The following is a 25,635-nucleotide window of genomic DNA, read 5'->3' as shown; positions in this document are numbered from 1 at the left end:
GTGCTGGTGTCCTCCCAATTCATGTAGAAATTTTAACTCCTGCTGTGTTGGAAGTGTGTTGCCTTGCAAAAGAGGTCCGAGGTGCACAGTGAGAATCCAGGCCTATTTTGCTGAAAGCCTTCATCAGAACCCTACCATGCTGACACACTTTCCAGTTTCTAACACTGTACGCAACGAGTTTGTGTTGTTTTTAAGCTACCCAGACCATAGTGCTTTGCTAGAGTAGCTTAAATGGACCAAGAAACAACAGAATATAAGGACATGTTTAAATTCAACATTCAAGATGAGTATGTCATCTTCATGAAACTGTGTTTTCTCTGTCTTTCTGAAGTAACACATTACTGGAGCCATCTGAGATAGTGGTGACTATATAAGTTGCTATACTTGTACATCCCCCTGAATACTTTTCCTCACAACTCCATGGCTTCCTATGCTTTTTCTGATGTTGAGAAAAATCCCTGTGTGATCTCCAGGCTCAGTGACCTTGCCCACTCCAGAGTCTTGCATTAGCGTATGAAATGGGACTTTCATGTTGTCCTTGCTTGTAATCTTCTTCCATATAGCCAGTACCTGTTTTGCAACATTTTAAAAATTATTATTTTATATGTGTGTGGGTGCTTTGTTTGCTTGTATGTCTGTATCACATGCATGCCTGGTGCCCAGGGAGGCCAAATGCTTATTTACCATAAGGGTACTGGGATTTGTTCTTGGGTCCTCTGGAATGGAAGATCAAGCCAGTGTTCTTAACTGCTGAGTCATTTCTCCACTCTCTTTACCTGGTTTTGTTGTTCTTTTCTTCAGTCCTAACAGCTGGATCTCCATTGTATGTTGGGGATTCCCTTCCTCTGTAGCAATGCCTGCCTCTTACCATACATTTAAATGACAGTTATTCTCTTTATCTATTGCTATGGCTCAGGAAAGGGCCAAATTTGCTGCTGTCAGCTACAGGCTCCCACTCTGTTTTACTCTAGCAATCTGTGATGTGAAGTTGTTGGGTGTCATTGTTAAACCTCCCCAGGAGCTGATGACCCAGTGAAGGTAACTATTTTCAGTTTCTAGAGTTGTGAATCACAGAGATACAGGGAGACCCTATGGCCTGCAAGATTGGCTATTCACCCTTCCAAATGTTCTGTAAGCCATCTAAAGTTTTTAGTAAACTCAATGCTTAAAATTCATTTATTTTACTAAATGCTAAGGATCTTGACTGATATTTTGCCATAAAACATAAGTGTGATATTTTAACACTACTTTGTACTTTTTGTCTCCATGTAACCATGAGCTTGGAGTATCTAATTCCATTGTTCAGTGGCTATCTATCATAGTGTCAATGAAATGCAGTATGGCTTCATAACAATTTGCTATTCTTAACTTATTGCTATTAGTTAATTATTGAATTGATTAAGAAATATCTCTTTGGAAACCCTAACCCACCAAACGACCTAAGAATGCTTTTAGTAGCTAAGAGGCCTGTTTTGAACTGTAGGAATCTATTTATATATAGTGGTCACAGTCACAGAAGACAGTACAGCCATAAAGAGGTCCTTAGCTTTTAATGAAATGTGAACTGATAACACACACCATACATCCTTCTATGTAGCAGCTCTACAGACTACTAATAATGCATTTGAAAAGTGCACAGTCAACTCAGACAACTTTACTGTAGTGGCTGCTGGATGCTTCAAAGAACACCAAAGAAAAACTGCTGAGCGCACCAAAAAAATGTCACCTGAGTTGTATCAATTCCAGGTTCCTTACTACATATTCTTAAGATTTTTGACAGTTCCAAATCTCAGCTGTGGAAGAAAACCTAAGTATACGCATCTGAAACAGTCTTTCTTGGATTTGAAGACACAAATTCCCATGGAAACCTCAATGAAGAAAGAGGCAAAGGCTTATAGAAAATAAATTGACTAACAAGAGAGTCCCTGGATCCAAGCATAGTTGATTGATCAAATTTGACGCTTGCTTTTCATTGTTTTGTTTCATATTACTTGGAAGTACTAGTTGGCATCTCTGTTTTGCATATTATCTCTGACCAAGAATTTTGTTTTCCTTTTTTGAAATCCAAGAATGAAATGGGCAGAACCAATCAGCAATGTACATTACATACTGTTCCTGAGTATATAATTAAGCATTAGCAGCAGTTGTGGTTATGTGAATATAATACATGGACTTAATACATGACCAGACAGACACATCAAATTCAAATAACCAATGTCAACACTGAAACTGAAATTAGTGCTAAGGATCCCAATGGCATCCTTCATTTACTTCCTGTTTCCTTCAGGAGATTGGCCATACACACTGGGGATACAAAGTTGTGGCTTACAGTCATGAATTAACATTTGAATTTGGGCAACTTACCTATCTTCTTTGTGTTTTCATGACCATAGTCTCAGCTGGGGTACTCATTGAAGTGTTCACATCCCCTCCTTCCTATAGTTCAGGCATCATCCAAGGCTACAGAACTTGGGGGAACTTGTAATGGTATCTACACACAGGAGGGCTATTCCTCTGTTCACTGGTCAAATGTCGCTCTGTTGTAGATTGTCAGTAGCTCCTTCAATGGTCTATGGAGGCAGATGGATAATAGCAGCAGAAGGATCATGGTCTTGATAACTGACTCTGCAACTTCTTGGCTTAGAACTCATGGCTTCTAGAGTTTGTTTTCAAAAATAAACAAACAAAATCAAATGAGCTTGGTGGCTCTTTTCTTTCTCCCACTTCCTGTGACATGGTCATGGTAATTCACATCCATAATACATTTTTGTCCTCTACTTTCTTCCTTGTAGCCACTTTAATTAAGAAGACCACACATCCACATCTCTCTGAGACAGACTCAGTTTAGGCTTACTGTTAATCATTTCTGATTTTCCCTTTCCAAAATGGCCCAGTTTGGATAATTACTACATAATTACCCACTTAAAGATGATGCTTGGCACTCAAGAATAGGACAGGTCCATGGCAAGGGAAGGCTGAAGTTAGAATGCATGCCTCACCTACTGCTGAGAGGAAAACTTAGACAAATTATTTAAAATATTTACTCTCCACTTCAGCATCTCTGGCAAAGAGTATAACAATTATAATGGATGAACCCACATTGCAGTATTATTGTGAGGAAGAAATGGGATGAGCTGTGTAGACAGCTGTGTATATAATAAGTCCTACTGACAGAACTGCACTGTTAGTCTTATTTTCTTTTATTCTCTCTTCCTGCATTCATCACAGCCTTCTATCTTCCCATTACTCTTTATTTAATTTGAGTTTTGTTCATATTTTTAATTAGGTCATTTGAACTCTTAGGACTGAACCAACAAGGTAGAAGCAGATTCTTCCTGTTTTATGCAAATGTTTCTGAGCTAGGAGATCAAAATGATTTCTCAGAATGCTGATGATGTGTAGCAAGGTTACATTGACTTTATCTTCTGTGAGCTATGAGGGAGAGTAGGCATTCAAGACTTTCCATCCTGGTGATCATCCTGTTTGTGATGGAAGGGTCTTCGGTTTCTCATAATTCATTTGTTTTGGTAAAAACTAGACATGGTGACATAGGCTTCTTCTTGATTCAGTACTGAGGAAGAGGGGATAGGCTGTCTCTGAGAAACTGGTATGAGGATTCCTGACTGGAGAGGAAATGGTTGAGGGAGGGTGCCATTTGTGTTTCCAGGCCTTGGCAGCAAGTCTTGATACACATGAGACCCACTTCTTTCACCATCTCTGTAGTCAGGGGGCCTAGGTGAAGGGAATGTAGGGGTATTGCAGCCACTCATATTTCTATCCAGGAATCCGAGGGGGAACTCTCTTCCGAGAGTTTCTGGAGTGCTGACTGAAATCTCAGCTAGCCAGGTTGGGCTATGTACAGCTGCTCCGTGTCCCTGCTTTTCCAGCTCCTCGGGTGGAGGATCGGGTTGTGGAGGATGAACATTCTGCAGAAAGCTTTCTACTTCATCTCTGGATTGAATGCCATTCACCTCGTGAATCTGGCAGTCCAGGAAACTTTCAGGATTGAAACTTACATTCAAATTCTGTAGAGAAAGACAGGAGCATTAGTGGCTCTGGAAAGAGGTGTTTGTACACATTTAGTTCAGGAAAGTAAAAGAAAAATTCTAAGAAACTCTCTCAGGATAATTTACTGTGCAATGTTTGAAAATTGCCAGCTTGCTCTTCAGTTGGTTTGATTTTTGCCTGAGCTGTGATACTTCAGGTTTGAATTAAACAATAATTGTGTCCCCACTCCCTGTCCTGTGTGTCTCAGCTTATTGTTCCCCAGTATCCCATAAGGAGCCTCAGCTATGCCATATATAAAAGGCCAAAAGGTGAGTTTCAGTTTTCTGTTGTCTTGAATGTTCTTAGACTAAGATGTCATCAGTATGGTGTCTCTCTGCCACAAACACTTACCTTTTTCGGTTTCTTACATAGTTGTTCCAGAGTTTTCTTGTGATCAGGGAGACTGGGCCATACAATAGGCTTAATCCTAGAACCAGAGAGCATTCATAGATGAAACAATGCAAGAGAGAGAGGGGGCGCACACACACACACACACACACAAACACACACACACACAAACACACACACACATGCATCTTTCTCCTTATTGGAGGGAGATTGTAAAAGCAGGCTTCTGGTACTGGCTCTGCTACTGTTAGGTAGCAACTATGGACAAACATCTTGTTTTCTGTGGAGAGTATCGCCCACTTGATTAAAGGAGGGCATAGAACAGAACTCATTGCTATTGATCAGTGGACAAGACACTGTAATTATGGGAGTGGGGTTTGCAGGGAGGTAGTATTGGTGTTGATACAGAGCTAAAGCTTGGTGACATATTTTCTGTTCAATGTTGATATTGTCATCTTATTCATTTTATTTACTGGAAGTAACTGTTTTGCTTTAATTTTAGCGGAAGTGGGGAATATGTTCTAAGCTATTCAAAGAAAATTTTTATGGTAACATAAAGTATGTTACACTGAGGGCATCTTCCTAGGATGCTGAGTAATTCCCTAGTGCATGACTCTATCACAGTGTAGAATACAAAAATCTTGAGACAAGTTTGTGTGCAGAAAGTCATGACATTAAATATATTCCCTACTAGAATTGGTAATTCCTCCTCTGTTCTTTAGAAGGCTGTGGGGAAAATGTTTGAAAAACTCTCCACAGAGAATCTTATTTGAGGGTCAAGGGCCTAGGGAGATGATTCAGTAAGTAAACTATTTGCCATAGAAGCATGAAGACCTGAGTTCAGATACTCAGTGATGATGTGTGACCTGGTGGAGACAGGCAGTACTCAGAGTTTACTGACAAGCTAGTCTGACCTAGTCAGAGCATTCCAGGTGTAGTGAAAGATCCTGTCTCAAAAAACAAGGTGGAAAAGGATTGAGTAACACAATCATTGTTGAGTATTGGCTGCCTGTAGGCTAGCACACATGTCCATGTGCACATACATGAACACATACACAGACAGACAGAAAGATATACCCACATTTCCCTACCCTCCATGCATGTATGCATAGAGAGACACACAGAAGGGGAGGGAGAGGGAGAGGGAGAGGGAGAGGGAGAGGGAGAGGGAGAGGGAGAGGGAGAGAGAATATTTGGGGAATAATGATTGTCTTACATCTAGTCGAAATATTTCTACTTTTTCTGAAATCAACTATATAAAAATGACTGGGACCTAAGAATAGGAGGGAGTATACTAGCCACTCTAATTCTTGAAATGTCAAGTCTCTCCTGAAGATTTTCTAGAGCAGTAAGTAGGACCTGAGTCCTGCTTTTCTTTGACTACTCACAATCACCCTCTTGATTATTAAAGAAAAAAATCACCTTTTTTTCCATAGCACACAGGCTAAGACGACCAACAAAACCACAGAGAAAAAACTCAGAATGCTGACACTTGGCAAAACAGGATCCCATCCCCCTAGAATACAAGGAGAGACCACGGTTTAGCATTCAGTAAGCAAATAACGTGGGGGTAGAGAGGGTAGATATTTCGTATGGTTTGAGTTTACTCAGTAACACAGCCTCCCTCGTTGTTTCTTGGAAACAGTTCTTTGATAGACAGGAAGAGTGGCGCTGCTCTGGGTGACCATGGCAAGAGCATCAGCCCACTTGAAATGTAAAGATGACCTTTCGTGATGGCCTAGAAACTCCTGTCCAACTGCCAATACCCCCCCAAAAAAAAGTGTAAATAAGAGCTGAAGGGATGAATGTTCACCCTGAGATTCACCCTGAGCTCCAGAACGAGCGTGTGAAGCGGGTAGAGCAGCGATAAACTCCATCCTGCTCAAAGAAGTCCTGGGGGAGGTGCTATGGGCAATTTCCTGAGATACGTTCTCTGGTTCCATGGCTATTGCATTTCCCGTACCCCATAACATCTTATACTGGGAAAGGTTTGTAGTAGATAGTCATATTGGCCTGCTCACTTGCTATTAGCAAAGGTGTTACCTAGAGGGGTCACAGAGAGATCACACATGATCCCTGATAAAGATAGAAATGGTTGTGAGTAATAGTTCTTACAGATTCATTAGTAGATCCAGGAGAACCTGAGACAGTGGCATCAAAACACTCTGTATCTGTTATTAGGTACTATGGATCCAGATCCCATTGCTCTTATTCCAGACAAGTGGCAAAGGAGGCAGGTAGAATATTCTCCAAAGAAAGTGGAAGAAAGCCCCCAGTGTCCTGACTTTTGGGTAATTTACATCAATCTCCTGCCAATCTCTGCTATACTTCAGTATGTGAAGTCTTGTGGGGGGACAGGGATGCTATAGCTTTTGCTTACCTGGACTCCTGCGCTCTGGAGTTTCGAAGGTAGAACTTGGACTCCAGTCACTCCAGAAACCTTGAAAGTATCTGGTATTAGGGATGGATCGGACTTTAATTTCATACACTGCTCTAGGTTGTAGCTTTCGCTCTAGGACTGTAGTTCTTGTATTCAATAAATATACATGCTAGGGTGGAAAAACAAGTTATATTACTTGATGTAAAAGACACGTTGCTTAAGTCTCTCAACTCACTTTAATACCAATGCTCTCGGCTGGGTCGCCATGCTCTTGAAGTTCTTTCATATTTCTGAAGTGAAAGAGTTCAACTATGCAAAAGTTCAGGAGCACAATGAGGGGCAGACTCAAATGTTACTGAGAGAGGGAAAAGAGAACACTGATTGGGTGGCTTCTCAGCTGCATTATCATCACCCACTTTGGCTCACAGGCATTTCTCCCACTCCAGTATCTTTTTCTCTTTCCATGCACCAATGGGAAACAATGGGTAGGCTAGTGGACAGTAAACATTTCCTTCCCGAAAGATAACACCTTACACTGTGCAAAACAGTAAAGACAGAATGAACTTTCCAATACTATATCATTTTTAAGAAAAAAGATGCTATATCAGTTTTATAGACAAAAAATAGTATCCAATTGTTATTTATATTTGTTTGACTCTGTTAATTGAATTTATAGAGTTTATTTTTGATAGTTTTCTATGTTTTCTGTACATTTACATGTCTGTCTGTAACTTATTGATTTATTAATTTTTTGTGCCAACAGACCATCTGTTAGCAGTTCTATAGTAACTTAATATTAATTTTTTATTTGACTAACAATTGTGTTTGTGTGTGCTGACATAAACCTCCAAGAGAGGGTGGACATTTGATTTATATATTTTCAAACTGAAATCAATAAGCTGGTTGTCTTGGAATTAATTTATTCATAATCTTTCTTCCATTCTACTAATGTTGCTTTCTCATGGGGGGCATCTTCAGATGACTAGTGAGAGAAAGTAGGATGGAAGTCATCCAGGTTGTATATGAGTGTGGAGTAGGTAGAGAGAGGAAACACGTGGCTTGGACAGGAGTGCATGTCTGTAAGCAGCATTCCTCAGCACACTGCAGAGTATGTGGATGACCTGGCTCGAGCAAAGGCACATTGAGCTTAAGGAAGCATTCTTTTATTCTTGAGAAAGAGTAGCCATCTCTTGGGGGAAAAATATCTATGTGACATAGGGAGAGCTGAGGTTAAGCTGGTAGGTTAAGAGAAACCCAACTACCCAGGATACTCTGTGTCTCTCCCAGGTCATCTCCCAAATAGATGCTAAGAACAGCAAGATCTTTTCAACCTCTGTGGACTGTGGAGAAGCCGACTGAACATCCAGAAAATGAAGAGTGAATACAAATTGTTTCTTCTGTGATGGAAGCCTTAGACATTAAAATAAAAACAAGAGACAGACAAGTCTTCTACCTCTTCTTCTGCTGACCTCCTGCTGACCCCCAAAATCCCAGAAAACAAAAAAGCATGATTACTTCTTAGTTACACTATGGAGAGCAACTATTTTTCCTGATTAACCTGTGAACTACAGGCTTTGTATAGTGAGGATCGGGATTGTCTGAGCATTCATTCTTATCTAAATTTGAACCATGAAGATAAAATAGAGCAAGTTAGATGACGATGAGCCAAGAAAGATGCAGGAGTTATGGGGTCTTCAGTGAGGATGATCTCACGAGCCTGTCTGAGTAAAGAATAAGTTTTATGAACATGATTGATCTACATTACCGTCCAGTTGCTTTCACCCTTTTCTGGGCGGTAGGCCATGTCATGCATTAAATGTTTTACATACTTCTTTTTTGAGTGAGATGTATTAAATGTCACCAAAAAGTCATTTGCTTCTTTTCGATAAACTATGTCTAGGCCAAAAGGAGCTTCAGGTTTAACTAGAAAGAAACAGAAATGAAAACTGTGTATGGAGTTACAAAGGACATAAGGACATTTAAGATTTTTCTTGTACTTTTTGACATTAAGATGTAATTACATCATTTCACACTTTCCTGTCCTGCCTCCAAACCCTCCCATAGGCCTCCTTGTTCTATTTCAAGTTCATGACCTCTTTTCCATTAATTGCTGATAACTACACTTCTTAGAAGTCTGTCTGCTCTAACACCCACCCCAGCACTTTTTATGTTAGGAGCTGGTCATTCACAAAACCAAATCTCTTTTTCCTTGATTCACATCCAGACATCATTGCCAGCTTTCCTGTGGCTGGTGTGGCCTTCTGAGTGTTGTAAATACTTAGAATTGTACCAGTTCCAGTCTTGGCTCCAAATCCTCCCGTGTATAATTCCCATATTGGTCCATTTCTATATACCAAGTCCTTTGGGAAAGATAATTGGGTCACAGTGTGGAGGAAGCCCTAAATGTTGCTTAGGGTAGCAATGGTCTGTGCAAGAAACAAACGTAAGGGTGTCAGACCATATGTTCAGGAATTGTTCGTTTCGATGGGTAGTGTTAATTTTACACATGCGTACACACGCGTGGGAGCACACACACACACACACACACACACACACACACACACTTACTATCAGAATACTAGATATGTATTACTAATGAGCTCCAAAGTAAGAGAATTGCAAGGCTACATTTACATAGAAGTGCACAGTCTGCCTCCTGGCCCTGGCTAACAAATTCCAGAGTGGGCTCCAGACTTTCTCCTTGGTCAGTTTTAGTTGTCAACCTACTGCTCCCTAAGCCTCTGCCTGCTGTCTGTTTGCATCACAGAGTTGTTGTTCAGAAACAATATGCATGTAAGATAAACTCCTGGAAGGAGAAAGCTGTTGTACTAAGCACCACAGACCCAGAGAAAAGTATTGATTTTCTATTAAAACATCTGGATCAGGCTATATGTTCCCCTTTGACCTGAGACAATTTTATCAATACACTTGAAACAAAGTAGGAAGGCAGGAAGCTGGACCTCCAGCCTTAGAGGCTAGGGGATGCCTTAGTTAGGGCTTCTGTTGCTGTGAAGAGACACCATGAACACAACTCTTATAAAGGAAAACATTTCATTGAGGGGGCATCTTACAGTTCAGAGGTTCAGTCCATTATTATCATGGTGAGGAGCATGACAGCATGCAGAAACACATGGTTCTGGCTATATCTTGATCAGAAGGCACCAGGAAATGGTCTGTCTCACTGGGGGAAGCTTGAGCATAGGAGACCTCAAAGCAAACCCTTACAGTGACTCATTCCCTCCAATAAGACCACACCTGTAATAGTGCCACTCCCTTTGGAGTCCGTTCTTTTTCAAACCACCACAGGGGACCTGATGAATGGGAAGTGAGGGAGAAAGGTGTAGGTGGCCAGAGTTTCTGGTTCTAAGATTCAATCATGAGCATTTAATTTCAATTTGTGGAAATGATAATTCAATGACTGTGATGCCTCTTGAGGAGCTAGGAGAAGATAATCCTATGAGAAATATCCTATCACTTTTCATCTTATTTGCTCAGGAGTGCAAGTACTTTCTAGTGCCCTAGCAGAGACCCACAACACCCCTCTCACAGGGACCAGTCCTACCAGCAGTGTGCAAACTCTGGCTCCCCTCATTGCTGCTCACGTAGGAGGTTAGTCTTGTGGTCTGCTGTGGGAGATGCAACATAGTCCTTGATGAGCACTGGGTATTTGGGAGCTGGGACCATGGATGGGGCAGGTATTCCCAGATCCTGTGGGTGTGTTCCCCTGACTGCAGAGGCTTGTGTTTTAGATGGCCTTATGCAAGGATGACAATAGACTTTCACCTGATGTTTCAGTGCTTTCTCAGAGGACCAAGAATTGTTACTTACTCTGCTCACTCTCCAAAAGAAATACCTTTGCTGGATAAATGATGAAACTTTAAGTAGGATGCCTTTGTGCAGTGCACAAAATGAGCACTGATCCATAGAAACCTCATCTCTAAATGAATAAAACCAGCTTACTCGTGCTCATAACACAAGGATAATGTTGGTTGGAACTCTTGGCCTCATCTGCCACTCATGCTGATCTAGCTCATGTCATTGCGTGGTCAAACATGTAAAGCCATCTGTCCAATATTTCCTTTCTGTGACATCTGCTCTTTCCCTAAGACGATTGTTCAGACAGGGAACTTGTCTACTTTTATTCCTTGTCACCATAGTTAAACACAGCAGAGGTAAATTTCTCATATCTAATGAGAACTGCTTTGTTGTCTTTTCTTTTAGAGCAGTGAAAGAGATATTGAGAATAGGGGAAAAGAGTTCATAGCCTTTAAAACCAGCAAAAATTGCATTTATATGATCATTCTGAATGTTTTCCCATAAACATTCATTTGTAAATCTCCAGAGGTAGAAAAAATACAAGTAGTTAACATGTCATTTAGTGCACTCAAATTATAATGTAACTTGAATTGTAACTGCTTTTACTATTTATATTTAATAAAATATAAGTATACATTCTGAGTCAAGTTAATTCAGCTATGTTTCATTCCTCACTTAATCTCTTTGGAAATATATTATAGTTCATCATGGCTGGACTGTGGTCCTTACTTTTTTTAGTTAAATACTAGTGCAATGATATTTTAAAAATATGATTAAAATTTAAGTCAGTAGATTTTGAGTGACAAGACTACCTTTCATAGTGAGTAGGCATTGTGTAATCTATAAAAGGCTTTAAAGATAAAAGGTAGAAATTCCTTTAAGAAACAAGTCTGATTCAAGAATGCAATATATTCTTGTTTCTTGTCATGAGAATTTGGACTCAAGTCTGCAACGTCCGCACTTAACCTGAATTTCTACCCTCTTGCTTATCCTTAAGATTTTTAACTTACCACTGCTACAATCACATGAGCTAATTCTTAAAATTAATCTGTCTCTCATCTATCTATCTATCTATCTATCTATCTATCTATCTATCTATCTATCTATCTATCTATCTATCTATCTATCTATCTATCTATCTATCTATCTCTATCTATCTATCTATCTATCTATCTATCTATCTATCTATCTATCTATCTATCTATCTCTTCCACCAGTAGAACTTTGACAAATATGGAAAATGTATATTTATTTTTAAAATGCTTTGTTAATTTAGCTATGCACATTTGGAATATTATGTGAAAATGAAAATGTAGAAAAGATTATAAGGCCTTCATGAGAAATAAATTCAAAAAAGAAAAGATGTGTGGGAAGATGACCCGTGACTCTGCTTCAGTTACATTCCACATACTGATGTGTGTCTCCACCAATCTGTAGGTGTCATGTCAAACACTCTCTTTCATAGCTGAGTTTAAATATTCTCAGCATATTTCATAGTAGGAAGTCATGATTCAAGGGTCAAATTTTTCATTTACTAAAAATGAGTTAGAAAAGTTGATATTGTCTATTACAAAGTGTTTTCACGATTTGCCTATTTTTAGCATACTGAAAGTCAAGACATGTGTTGGCAGCTATTCAAACCATGGCAACCATACCTTCATACATAACTTCTTACCTATCTTTGCTACGTCCATTATTTTGCAAATCAAATTCCTTTTTTCAAGCTTCACACATATAGTGCTGCTACCAATCAGTAAGAATTTTCCTGTCTTTATAAAATATATATTTTGCAGCTTATTAAGAGTTAGGCACTCGATCTCTAAAAGAGACCCACTGTAGAAACAAAAAGTTAGAAGTCTTTATTCAGGTGGAGTTTCTGTATACATTAAAATAACATCTTATGCACATTTTAGCTATTTGAATTCAACATTATAGTCTACATATATATAACTATGTGAGATAATACTGCAGAAAAAAAGAGAATGAATTAAAATAACATAATTTCTTGCTCCATTACTGTAGCTGGAGAGCTTCTCTCCATGTCCCACCAAGCTCCCGCAGTTCCACAACCCACGTACAAAATAAACACACAGACGCTTATATTACTTATAAACTGTATGGCTGTGGCAGACTTCTTGTTGTCTACTTCTTTTATCTTAAATTAACCCATTTCTATAAATCTATACCTTGCCATGTGGCTAGTGGCTTACAGGCATCTTCACACGCTGCTTGTCATGGCAGCGGCTGACAGTGTCTCCCTCCTCAGCCTTCCACTTCCCAGAATTCTCCTCTCTCCTTGTCCCACCTATACTTCCTGCCTGGCCACTGGCAAATCAGTGTTTTATTTATATAGAGCGATATCCACAGCATGTTACTATTATTATGTGCAAATTAGTCTAAAATAGTAAAAGCATGCTTGTGGAAATAAGGAGAAAAAAAATCCATGTAGTTTTTAGCATTGATCATTGAGAATCAAATACTTTGTTTAAGTAATAAAGTAATTGGTATCTCTTGGGGATAAATTAAAAAAAATCAGGGCTATAAGAAATACTGGTATTATTCTTTCATATAGGATTAAAGGAAATGCTAAACTGGTTGAAAAGTTTATACACATAAAACTACATATATTTAATAAGTAAACTAAGGGGTTTTCATAGGGACTTTGTGTTTTGTTTTGTTGTTTGACACAGAACCATTTTTATATAGCCCTGGCTAGCCTAAAACTCATTATGTAGACCAGGCTGGCCCTGAACTCACAGAGATCTGCCTGCCCCTACCTCCATAGTGCTGAAGGCATGTACCACTATGCCCAGTGACACCAAGAAATAAAAGTAAATTTGAGTGTAGTGGCTCGTGACTCTAATGTCAATACTTGAGAGATTGAAGTAGGAGGGTTGCTGTGGATTTGAGTCCAGCCTGGTCTACATAGTAATTTCTGTGGCACTATGGGTACAAAAATTATAAGTTATCAGTATGTGAAATGTCAGAGACATCATTATATATTATGTGGATATCAAAACTATGGGTAATCTAACAATTTGTGGGAGTTAATGTAATAATTTTTTTATGTGAAAACATTTTTAAAAATACAAGTTAGTGAAACTGACCCACACACAAACCGAATATCTCAATATAAATCATATTCATATTAACACATACCCTCACAAATAAAACTGTATGTTACAGGTGCTGAATTCTGTCAAATGTGTAAGAAAGAGGTATTACCAATATCAAAGAAATCATTCCACCAAATAGAGATGATCTACATAATTCTTTGAAGCAAACTTGAACTTGGCACTCAAATCTAGCAAAACATATTATAGGAAAGAAAATGGTCCCTAAAAATGTGTACAGAGGCCTGGGGATGTGACTCTCTCAGTAGAGTGCTTGCCTAGTTTGCTTAAAGCCATACATAAATCTGGGGTAGTGGAATATACCTGTAATCCCAACTCTCAAAGCATGGAAAGAGGAATACTAGAAGTTCAAGATCATCCTCATCTACTTAATGGGATTAAGTCAGCATGGAATATATAAGACAGGTCCTTAAAAATGTGTATGCAAAGTTCTTCTGAATGATAATACTACAGTATGACAGGTGTGATGAGTACCCAGCAAAACAAAGTAGGTTCAGTATTCAATGATCAATTGGCATCATTTACCACATTAACAGAATAAAACACTAAGAAGTTACTCGTCTTTAATGAAAGCAGAAAGTTTTTTTTTTGATAGAATCACATGTGTTCATGATTAAAACTTTCTCAACCAACAAGAAATAGAATAAAGACACTTGTTCAAATCAGTAAAATGCTGTTACAGAAAGTTAATGTAAAACACAATGGTAGAAGATCAGAGCAAGGTCGACAGTTCTCCTTGTCTACTCCTACACAGAAAGACAATGGATGTTCTCCTCAATTCATAAGAGAAGGGAAGCAAATACAAGTGCATGCAGATTTGAAAAGAAGAAACCACATTTATTTGGAGAAAAAAAACCCTATCTGCTCATATGGACATTTATAAAGATTTCTAACATAATGACAGGAACTAGTTTAATTCATCAAGGCCATCAGAAAACACCCAACTGTGTTTCTATGGATAGCATCGTCAAAAAAGTTAGAAAATGAAGTTTATAACTGCTGGTCCCTTTGTGATAGTCATAGAAGGATGCAAGATTTAGAAATAAAATTTATAAAAAGGTATTCAATGCCTTCATACTGGAAATTACAAAACACATCAGAGAGATATTTGAATAAATCAAAATAAATAAAAGGAAGCTAGGTTTGTGTGCAAGCAAATTTACTACTGACAAATTAGACTTTTCCCCTAACAGGTTTATATACTATTAATCAAAATCTTAGCAACACTTTAAAAAATAGACTACCCAAAACAACACTGAAAAAAACTAGAACAATCATGAACAACTCAGAATACGTTAGTGTAGAATTATCGTCCCTAATCTTATGCAATTTTATACATGTTTTTAATTTAAATCTAATGTTTAAACAATAAAAATAAAAAATATAAGAAATTATCTTTTCAATTTTGAGAGTAACTAGGTTTGAGCACATTAAAAGAGAGAGAGAAGAGAGAGAGAGAGAGAGAGAGAGAGAGAGAGAACACTCACGCAGTCCACCAAAGAAATCACCAAATCTTCTCAGTTTCCAAGACATAACATACTCCATTTTCACACACACTTACACATACAGTGAGAGAAAGACAGAGAGACAGAAAGACAGATAGAATACACACGGAGAGAAATGCACATACACAATTTCTATCTTTCGTAGACAGAAACACAAACATACATACTCAGTCAGTGAGACACATACAGAGAAACAGACATACACACGGTCTCACACACGCATACATACAAGAACACATAGACACTCTTACACATACACATTCACATGAATCTGGTTAATAGGAAGAATTCTTTTGTGTGTGTGTGTGTGTGTGTGTGTGTGTGTGTGTGTGTGTGTGTGTGTAAGCAACTTATACTGAGGCATTCTGCCAAGATCTCTACTTCCAACTGAACCTAGCTTTCCCTCCTTTTGGAATGACTAAGCTGGGCTTAAAGAGTGAAGAGCCAAGAGAAAAAAATCTCATAAGGACAGTTCTTAAAAAGAGGGATATTAAACTTCAGGCATGTGAAAAGAGAAAAAAACAGTAATCTTTCTTTTATTCTGTATCATTTATTTTTATGTGAGAGTGTATAACTTCATGGTTTCTTTATTTTCACCATTACTCACTTGCCTACTTGTATGACATGCACTCATCAGTCAATTTCTAGGTATAGGATTTTTTCTTTCACATTGGAAGGTTGCCTTGCATATGTGTGGTAGTTAATCCCATGCCTAAGGAGCAACCAGAATTTTTACTTCAAGTTTCACCAGCAAGTAGTAGTTCTCATCAATGCAATAACATTACTATTTTTTCATACTTGATTTCTTTCACTTAGTTACATGCTTAATTCTAGGTGGTGCTTATCTTACACCTCATCTTTATAACTACTGAACACCAAGTCATTGTATGAATATGTTACAAAATTTTTATCTTTGTAAGACAGTTCCTGGCTTCTGTACAGAAAGAGGAAGGTATCTGCATGGCTTAATACATATTTAATATTTGCAGAATCTTCCTTAAAATTTTATCCCCACCAAAATGTAGTTTTTTTTGTGAACTATCTGTAAGGATAAGGAATTATTCAAACCCCTTTCTCATCCCCAGAATCTCCATGTACATACAAGTGTGGCTGAATGCAGTGTCCTTACTGAGTTTTATCAGAAAAGAGTAAAATATAAAAAGCAACAAGGTAAACCAGATTCAAGGGAACAAATGTGGAGTGACAAGCTCAGAAGCCTGTCACTGATAGACTTTTAATTGCTACACTGCTGTGATCTGCTGAATTAGAATAGAAGAGAGAGCATTAGGGGATATCAATTTCTGAGATGGCGGTACTCATGCAATGTAGAGAAAACAGAAGCCAACAGACTTTATACAAATACTTAGATTTAAAAATCTTTGTAAGAAACATATGAGTGAAATATTCAGCTACGGGTCTTGAACCTGTAGCAGCTTTCTGGTGTTTTAAGAACTTAAACCAGACCATAAATAGTATCAGGTCACTCTCATTTCCCAGACAATGAAGTTAATAAGTGATGGATAATAAGGGATTCAGTATATCTGTCTAGGAACCTGGGCCCTTTGTGGAGAACTCCACTATCAAAGAACTGGCACTGTGGAGAGGAAGCCATGCTAAAATAAACCAAGCAGACCACAATGGCTAGCTGGACCTTTCCACCCTCTTTATCCTTCCCCCACTAATTCCCATAGGACCACAGCCTATAATGAGTAATTGCATTTTTATAATAATTGTATCTGTCACTGTGAACTGTGAATCAGTCCATTAGTATACTAGTAATTCAGGTCTATGAATAACCTGATCCTACCCTGGAGATCAGTTAACTGAACACTAACTAATTTACTATCTAGCTAATTATCTAGTAAACTACTCCATTTCTTGTCCAGAGAGACTGGTGGTCAGATCTAGAACAGACGTTAAATTTACCACTTTTTGAGAGAAGGGACGTAGCATCTACCAGTGATTACCTTTGTAACAGCTTCAGCCAATCCTAATTTCTACTTTATGCATTTATATGTTCTACAAAAGGTAGTTCCATTTAAAAAAAAAAAGCAACAACATGCAAATTCAGAACTCTTTAGTTACCATCTTTTCAACCTGCAAGGTACATGAATGTCTTACTCAAAATGTATATGCTTTATGGAAATGTTAACGCTCTAGAAATTACTTTTATCTACTTGAGGCCAACATTCTGCTTCTCACTAAATATACCTTAAAACATATGTAACAGGAATATCTGTCCAACTAGAAAATACAAAGGGATGTTCTGTCAGGTCAACTAAAGGACAGTTGGTTACAGTGGGCAAGAATGTGGTTAAATATGTGAATGTAAGTGGGCAGGAAGGTCAGTCATGCCTTGCTCAGGTGAAACCACAGTGCTGTGACAACCCACTAACAACCTGGTTGGAAAACCTAAAGTCAAACCTCTGTGTGGAGGGGTCATTTTTTCCATTAAAAAATGAGAACATTGTTTAGATGAGCTATTTAGCTGATTTTGGCAAGTTGGAGGATTGATTGTGAACCTCTGTATTTTGTTTTGGTTTGAGTGTGGGGCATGTATATATATATACATTTGTGTGTGTGTGTGTGTGTGTGTGTGTGTGTGTGTGTGTGTGTGCATATGCATGTAGGTGTTTTGCATGCACACATATGTGGAGGGCAGTGGTTAACACCTGGGGTCTTTCTCTTTCATTCTCCACTCTATACTTTTTGATACAGAGTCTCTCGGTGAACCTGAAGGTCATTGGCTGGACTCACTTGACTAGTCAGTAAGGATCCACCTATCTTTACAACTCCCCAACACAGCCCTGGGGTGGGATTCCAAATACCACATTCAGCTTTTACATAGGTTCCAGGAATCCCAACTTAGGTCTTCTTGCTTTATTGACTAAGCCATATCTGTAGACCCTGGACATTTATGATTTTGTTCTCCATAGAAAGTGTGCTATGAAAGTGCAATAACAGAAACCGACTGAGGATATACTGTGACATTCAAATTCAAGATGTTGTTCATCCAATGACTTCAGGGAAAAGCTGTTTGTAGACTCAGGAAACTGCTATAAATTCAGAAAAGGCAGAAGCTAGAGCTTATCTAGGTTGTAGGTGGCTAAGGACTGCCTTAGTGATCATGGAATTTATGAAGCCTTCTTTTACTACTGCAGATCTTGACATACTTTCCTCCTCCGGAAACTTACAAAAAAAATGAGGTCATCTGATATGAATTTGGAAATAGCCACAAGTCAGAACTTCATATTAGACTATTTTTTTTCAAGTCACCAGAGATAATAACCCTTGACAACAAGCAATGACTGGTGGGTGAGAGAGAAGATAAAACTCCCTGAGTTCTTTACCAACTTTCAGACCAGAAGTTTTGCATTTTCTTTCCTCTAAGGCCATATGAAATCAAGAATCAATTTGTTCTTATGAATTATTGGAAATTCTACATTGAACAGATCATCTGGAATTAAACTATTTTAAGAGAGTGGGTATTTTAGATATATATTCATAGAATTATCATTTGATGTTCTTTCTCCAATTACTAATTAAACGTTAGAGGTTTGGTTTATTTGAGCTCCTTGTACATATCAAATTGTTTAAACACCACAACCTTCCTATGAGATTTATTCTCTAAATGTTTAGATGAAGCAATTGAGGAATATATGTTACAAAAGTTGCTGCAAATCAAAAAGTTATTAAACATTGGCATTAGAACTGAACTCCAGGCAAGCACACTACATAATGGAATTTGAAAATAGTCCACTGCCTTAAGGGAACGTTCTAGGAGATGTAGTCTTTAAATTACTGTGGATGTGGAGGGATGTAGGATCTCCAAGAGCCACAGTACCATTTGTATGTTTCCTGGGGAGCTAGCAGCTGAAGTGAGAGTTGCTTCACTTTAGTTTTTGTCAAAGGACAAACTAGTTCAAGAAGTTTTGAGACTCCAATAATTTTTAGCATTTGATACTTAGGACAGACACTCCTTCCTTTGCAGGTGCTGAAGGGAACACCGATAAAGAAAGGCAGGAGCTGGGTTTCTCAGGACCACAGAAACCATCTTCCTCACCATATTTGTAACTCCAGGTTGGTGCTGTTGACATCTGGGTCATCAAAGGCACAAGTCAGTGAGTGCTGATTGCCATCCACTTCCAACTGGCTGTAGCACCAGAAGGAGTATTCATCAGGTTCTGCATCTTCTAGGTCTCCTGGGAAGAACAAAACAGCTGTTAAGGAGGCAAATGAATGCCTCAGTTGAAAACCTGATCCTCCTTAATAAAATGTCACTTGTGTGGCAGACATGAAGGAGGACTTAAAATTTATCTAAAGAAACAAATTGCAAGGACAAAGACAGTGACAAAGTTACACACACACACACACACACACACACACACACACACACACACACACACCAATATGCAGGTGCAGAGTACAGAGTGTTCTAACTGAAAAACTTTTATCACAGTCTAGGAATAAGTTCCAGGTGCAAATTAGTTGTTCTACCATTGGACTAGTATGTTATAAAATTAGAAGGGGCGTGGAAACACCTCTTTCCTTGTTTACATCAGAATTTCTTTGCTACACTTTAAAACCATATTTAGAAGTTATTTATTAATGCTATATTCTCTACTTCAGCCACAGCCACTTGATCTAACCTATGCAGGAAAACCAATGCCTGGCAAATATAGAAGGTGCTAAATTTGATGAACAAATCCCCTGTGGGATTGTAAGATGTTGAAATTATCTTTTTTGTTTTGTTTTTTTTTTTTTTGGTTTCCACACTGAAGTGTTTACACATTTCAAATAGGAGCTCCTGTATTACATATGTATGACACGTAATCCAACCTTAGTTTTCAATGCTGGTCTATGTTCCCTTCAAATTGTTATTTTCAAATGAAAGATGATAATAACTATTTTAGCTATAAGTTCACATTTTTATGGGGTTGCTCACTGTCCCTTGAAAGGATATCACAACTAAGAGTATGAAATAATCTTGTCTTAAATGACTGACTGAGACAACTGTAGCTGTAAAATAGTAAACCCTGAGGATACCAATGTTTCCCTATGTGATTAGAGGTTTTTATTTTTTCAGTTACTGTATTCTATAGATACTAGAAAGTGGAAAATGGAATTTTGTGTCTGTGTAGCCACTTTTAGAAACTGCAATTTGTTAAAGATATTATTTGATTTCCTAAACTGAGTGGGAGAGCCCATGATTAAGTATTTGTGTGTGTAGGTGAATAGGTATATTTAATAGCAGAATAAGGTCAGAAAAAAAATCTTCCACTGGACACATTCTAATAAGGACCAGGAAAATCTAGAGTAATCAAAGGTTTATATCATAATGGTGGAATGTGGAGGGCTCCTGGCAACTTTCAGGTATTTAATCTCACCCAAAACTGAGATTTTATGCTTTTCAGGCTTTAATATGGAAACACAACATATTAAAAATGGGCCCCAGATGAGGGTCTTGGCAAGCATATGCAGTTTTAATTGCTTTCTCTTTATTTAATTAACCCCAAAGGTCTATGGGAAAGATAATACAATTGATTGTTAATAGACCAACCAGGTAAACAACTATTCCACTCAATAAATCTAACAGCTCATCTAAACAGAGATAGTGGACACTGCTCACAGTCACGGGCATTTATCTTTCTATGCATTCCAAGAATCCAGTCATTTCATAACAGGGAACACCGGTAAGTTTCTTTACACTTTTTCTGTATAATATATTTTCCCTATTAACAGGGTTAAATAACAAAGGAGCAGCTCATATTTAAGAGTTCATACTTTGAAACATGTTCACTTTTAATTTTCTGGCTTTAGAAATCTGCCACTCAGAGCTGTCCCCTTTCAGAATGGAATGGCTCTGGGTACATTGCCTACTCTTACATGGCAGCTCTCAGCTCTCATACTGTCATATACTTAGCTTTTACTTGGGCCTTTCATCAACTCTACGTAATATATGAGAATTGCTATTTGGATTTAAACATCCTTTGGGCCATCTTTATTATACAATTTCCCCATATTTGACATGAGCCAGAAAAAGTACACTTCTAGCAGATGTCAGGCACCAGCTGAAGAGAAGACTTCCACAGACTCCAGCCACCCAGTCTGGCAAAGTATGTCTCAAGTTATCTCACACAATATGCAAATAAGTGATCATACAGATTTTCCTGCAATCAGAGCATTTGTGTTTGAATGAGCAGTTCATTGGCTCTTTAACAGGTGTGTTATAGGGTACAGTTGCACTGTAACAAAAAAAAGTTCCTATAAATACAATGTAAAATCACATGCCATTTGGGAGAATATTCTACTTGATGTGAGCTGAAGATCTCTTAACTAAGAGTCGTGCACACAGTGGTTAAGTGATGTCATTTTGGAGCAGATGTGCACGTGAATTCTCACTCTTCTAACTTCATAGCTGTGCCCTTTCTGCATACTCAAACTCCCAAAGCTCATGTTCTGATACATACATGCACTTTGTAGCAGTCATTGAATACATCTACACAAAGATTTCTCTTAGATCACAGTAAGTCCTCAGTAAGGGTCTGAGAGCTCTCTTACCAGTTTTTGAGAAATTTGTATGAAAAGGTAAGATGTAAATTATCATTATGCAAATATACACAGAGTTTTTTTTCAGTTACTGTATTCTAACAACATTTGGAGTTCTTTTGAAAAAATTATGTATCAATTGAAGCTGTTGTTCTTACTGTGGTTTTGACATTACATGGAATTATGAGTTAATGTATTAAGCATTCCATAGTAAGTATCCTTAATATTTAAGTAAGTATCTAAGCATTTAATAAAAATATTCTAAGTACAGAAATTTACAATATTTGGAATACATTTTATAAGCAAGGTAGCATCATTTAGAAGATTTTTCTCAGAGAACGATTACTTGATCAACAGTGTAAACTGGGCTTTTGATGTTTTCTTCGCTTGTTTTGCTCATCCTTGTAGTTATTAGAAAACTAATTTTATCTTTTAACCAACAATAGCAGATTACTTGTGAATTCCTTCAAGCACAAAGTAATTTTGTATTTTGATATGATTATGTGATAGCCTCTATGCTTTCTAATCGGATTTTTTTTTTAATTCAAAAGGCTGAAGTGAAAATCCAGTTTTCAGCAAGAATTTTCACTCTTTTTAGAAATAGTGTGGGCAACAGGAAGAAATAGTGGCAAAGTGTTGCATCAAACAGCAATAAAGTCCTCATGCTTCCTGCCATGTGTTTGCACACATTTAACATGAGATAATGACTCTCCCTCACAAAGTGAGTCATGCTCAGTCACAGTGAAAAATGTCACTACAATTCTCTTAGTAAGAAAATGCGAGGGTTTTCCATCATTAGTGATTACTAGGTAAATGGAAACAGATATCTAAGCTTAGGAAAGCATGACTAAGGGAATTTGACTTAAAAAGAGCTAAACTAAGTAATAAGGCTGATATGTATTGATATTGTCTATAAAGAAAAAGTATGCATTTTGAGACAAGCTTTCAGTATGTAACTTAGGCTGGCCTGAAACTCATGATCTTCCTGTCTCAGCCTTTCATGCTCTGGGATTACAGGTGTATGCTACTACACTCAGTTTACAAACGCACATGTAGGACAGGCATGGTGGTGCGTGCCTTTAATCCCAGCACTCAGCAGACAGAGGCAGTGTGTGTGTGTGTGTGTGTGTGTGTGTGTGTGTGTGTGTGTGTGTGTGTGAAAACAGCTGAATTTGTAGAAACAAATTGAAGGTTCTAGTTCAATGTGGCTCCCGTGGCTTTTAGACACTGTTGAGCACAGTCTTGTAATCAGAATGCATATTTTTAAGGAACTGGGATCCAAGTATTTTATGCATAGCAAAGAGAATTATGATGACCATATGATGGATCTGCTGGATACAAAAGCAATCCTGTGTATTTCAAATAAGACATTTCTCAGCGCTCTAGTGAATTATTCATTAGCAATCTAACATGAATCTGTCAAAGCTAAAGTTATTTCAAAGAAATACATTAGCAAGTAACTCCTATATTCTAGATACTACAGATATAGTTCTGGTGAATTCATAAACTGTTGCTTCTGGCCATTAATTTATTATGGATATTTATGGTTTTAGAACTCCATAAATAGTTAAGCAAAAAAGATAGCTTGATTTTTCTAGCATGTACAATTTGAAAGAGATTCTCTAACAAGCACAATCAGAGAATTGAAATGAGGGTTCTTTTCTGAGAGCACCAGCTTCTATCCAGAGAGAGATACATTGCTTCTCAACAGTTCTTGTGAGTTACAAGCCATCTGTAGTATTGTCCTCTTACCATCTGTCCTGGTGATTAATGCACACAACTTAAACATGCACAAGCCAAGTTCTTGCTGCCCAGCTCCGGCCTGTTATAGAACTAAGTAACCTGATCATATATGCTAGAGACGATCTGAAATCCTTTAAGAAAGAAGTTAGAATTGACTCACCATTCTGTGCATTGCCACTTTCTCCAGAAACAGCTTGAAGTAAACAGAAAACCGTAGCAAAAGCTCTACCCAGTACCATCATTCTGAGAGAGAGAAGAGAGAAGAAGAGTGCTTGTGTGTGCAAATGAATGAGAGGGAGAGACTAAACCCAGTTCTGTGCCTTCTTAACCACAGACAGGGAACTATGAACACATCACATAAAAAGGCAAGTGCCAGAAACAGGAAGTCTGAGCAAAAGGATTGCTGCTGTAAGCAGAGGTAGAGGAAACAGAGAGGTAGAATGTGACATCTTTTTCTGTATCAGTATTCCTTGCAGCACCCAAACTTAACTACTTACTTTTGAGGAAGGCGCTAGAATTCAAGTGATGGTTCAAGTGATCTCAGGGCTCACTTTCAGTGGATCACAAAGCAAAAATCCAAACTCACAATGTTCACCAACTGGTTGTTTGAAGGGACTTTGTTTTAGAAAAATAATGCTAGGATATAGCTGTCCCACTTAAGGCTGAATCCCCAATGGTCACTCAGTTCTTGGCTTGCTGAGCAGTTGGGAGTCTCCATTGACCGCCGTGCTATGAGAAAGACACTTCTCTGATGAGGGGTGTGGCTGCACTATCCGATGGGTGTGAATACAATTACCTAGAAGACAAGTTGATACTACTTCTTTTTTAACAGTGTAATACTGGTATGTTTTACCCTATGGACTATGACCTCTTCAGGCATGGGTTCTTGGCCAGGTTTATAGTACCAGACATGAATCACTCCCCTCAAAGGCTCAGGGAACATTATGGAGGAGAGGAGGGAAGGTTGGAAAAGCCAGAGAGAGAGAGACTGTGAAATTATCTAGAAATTATCTATTCTAGAAATGACAGGACCTTTGCACTCATAATTTCACAGTAGCCGTCATTGCCTACACAAGACTGGCACAAGAACAAGCCAATAAACATGCCAACATGGATGGAGCATGGACTTAAGAGGTCCTATTCCTATCTGAGGAGCTACTGGCAACTTGATAAATACTTGTGGAGCAAGAGTCAGTTTTCTTTAAACGTGTATCCCATGGTAGGCTGCCCAAGGTCTAGTGGATAGTCCTACACTCATGAACACAAGAGCAGCACTAAATGGGCTCTGTGGGTTTTTAAGGAAATGGAGGACATGAGTTTGTGAAGGAGAGTAGGGCTCCTAGGGTAAGTAGGGGAGAGTGGAGGGTATTTATGGTTTTAATATATTGTATACATATATGCAATTTCTAAAACCAAATAAATTTACAAAATAAAGATCGCATACTTCACAAATTATTAAAGGTTCATTTAAAGTATTTTACACTCAGCCTTTCAGTGTACAAAAGCAACAGTGTTTCTATTGCATACTCTGCATATCTCTAGTACACACCTGTATTTAACTACTCAGTATAGGCACGCAGGAATTATCAATGCAAGTGTTGGCAAACTATGATCCAGGGACAAAATTTGATCCTTTACCTTCTTTTGTAGTTCATTGTTGGAATTCAATGTTACCCAATTGTTTGTGTATTGTCTACATCTGCTTTTTTTCCAACAATAGCAGAGGTGAGTGGGCAAAGAGGGATATTTTATGATATACAAATAGTAAAACTTGCCATCTGACTTCAGAAAACATCTGATCTCTAAACAACTGCATAATTCCTCTCTCAGAATATTTTAAACAGTTTTGTCACACTGGATATCAACTTCTCAGGAACATAGTTTCCATATAAACTTTATTGGCTCCAAGGTATGTAGAACAGAAGTCTGAGGCAGTCATAATTCAGACTGCCTAAAGTTTTATGTCAACCCACTTTGTTTTCAATATGGTCTCAAGGTGAAGTAGTAGTATTTGCTAAGAATGGCTGACATTTTGATAAGAATTGCATTATTTTCTTTAAGTTCATTATCAGGATTAGTGTTGATGAGCTAGGGGTACTTTTATAACTGAATG

The 25,635-nt window shown here is 38.1% G+C and overlaps 1 protein-coding gene across 1 annotated transcript; it reads right to left on the bottom strand.

The window, feature by feature from the left end:
- Positions 1 to 1,531: 1,531 nt before the first annotated feature.
- On the bottom strand, positions 1,532 to 23,873 carry Il7r (interleukin 7 receptor). Its single transcript, XM_028895082.2, has 8 exons — positions 23,683 to 23,873; positions 19,294 to 19,432; positions 12,267 to 12,424; positions 8,541 to 8,698; positions 6,776 to 6,944; positions 5,818 to 5,911; positions 4,399 to 4,474; positions 1,532 to 4,025 (listed from the first exon to the last, which is right to left on the bottom strand). Exons 1-8 carry the CDS (start codon positions 23,762 to 23,764, stop codon positions 3,516 to 3,518), a joined length of 1,386 nt encoding a protein of 461 aa, XP_028750915.1. The 5' UTR covers positions 23,765 to 23,873; the 3' UTR covers positions 1,532 to 3,515.
- Positions 23,874 to 25,635: the final 1,762 nt, after the last annotated feature.

Source organism: Peromyscus leucopus, chromosome 11 (genome assembly GCF_004664715.2).
Source record: "Peromyscus leucopus breed LL Stock chromosome 11, UCI_PerLeu_2.1, whole genome shotgun sequence".
Classification (NCBI taxonomy): Eukaryota; Metazoa; Chordata; class Mammalia; order Rodentia; family Cricetidae; genus Peromyscus; species Peromyscus leucopus.
This window is presented reverse-complemented; position numbering and strand designations above follow the sequence as displayed.

What these genes read in the sequence shown, in the direction of transcription:
- Il7r (XM_028895082.2), bottom strand. Translation starts at nt 23,764, where the DNA reads ATGATGGTACTGGGTAGAGCTTTTGCTACGGTTTTCTGTTTACTTCAA. An exon ending in AGGGTGAAAGCAACTGGACG is followed by an intron (nt 6,945 to 8,540) that starts GTAATGTAGATC and finishes TTTCCACCCTAG; the next exon opens with CATGTATATTTATTGAATAC. An exon ending in TGTGTGCTATGGAAAAAAAG is followed by an intron (nt 4,475 to 5,817) that starts GTGATTTTTTTC and finishes CTCTGGTTCTAG; the next exon opens with GATTAAGCCTATTGTATGGC.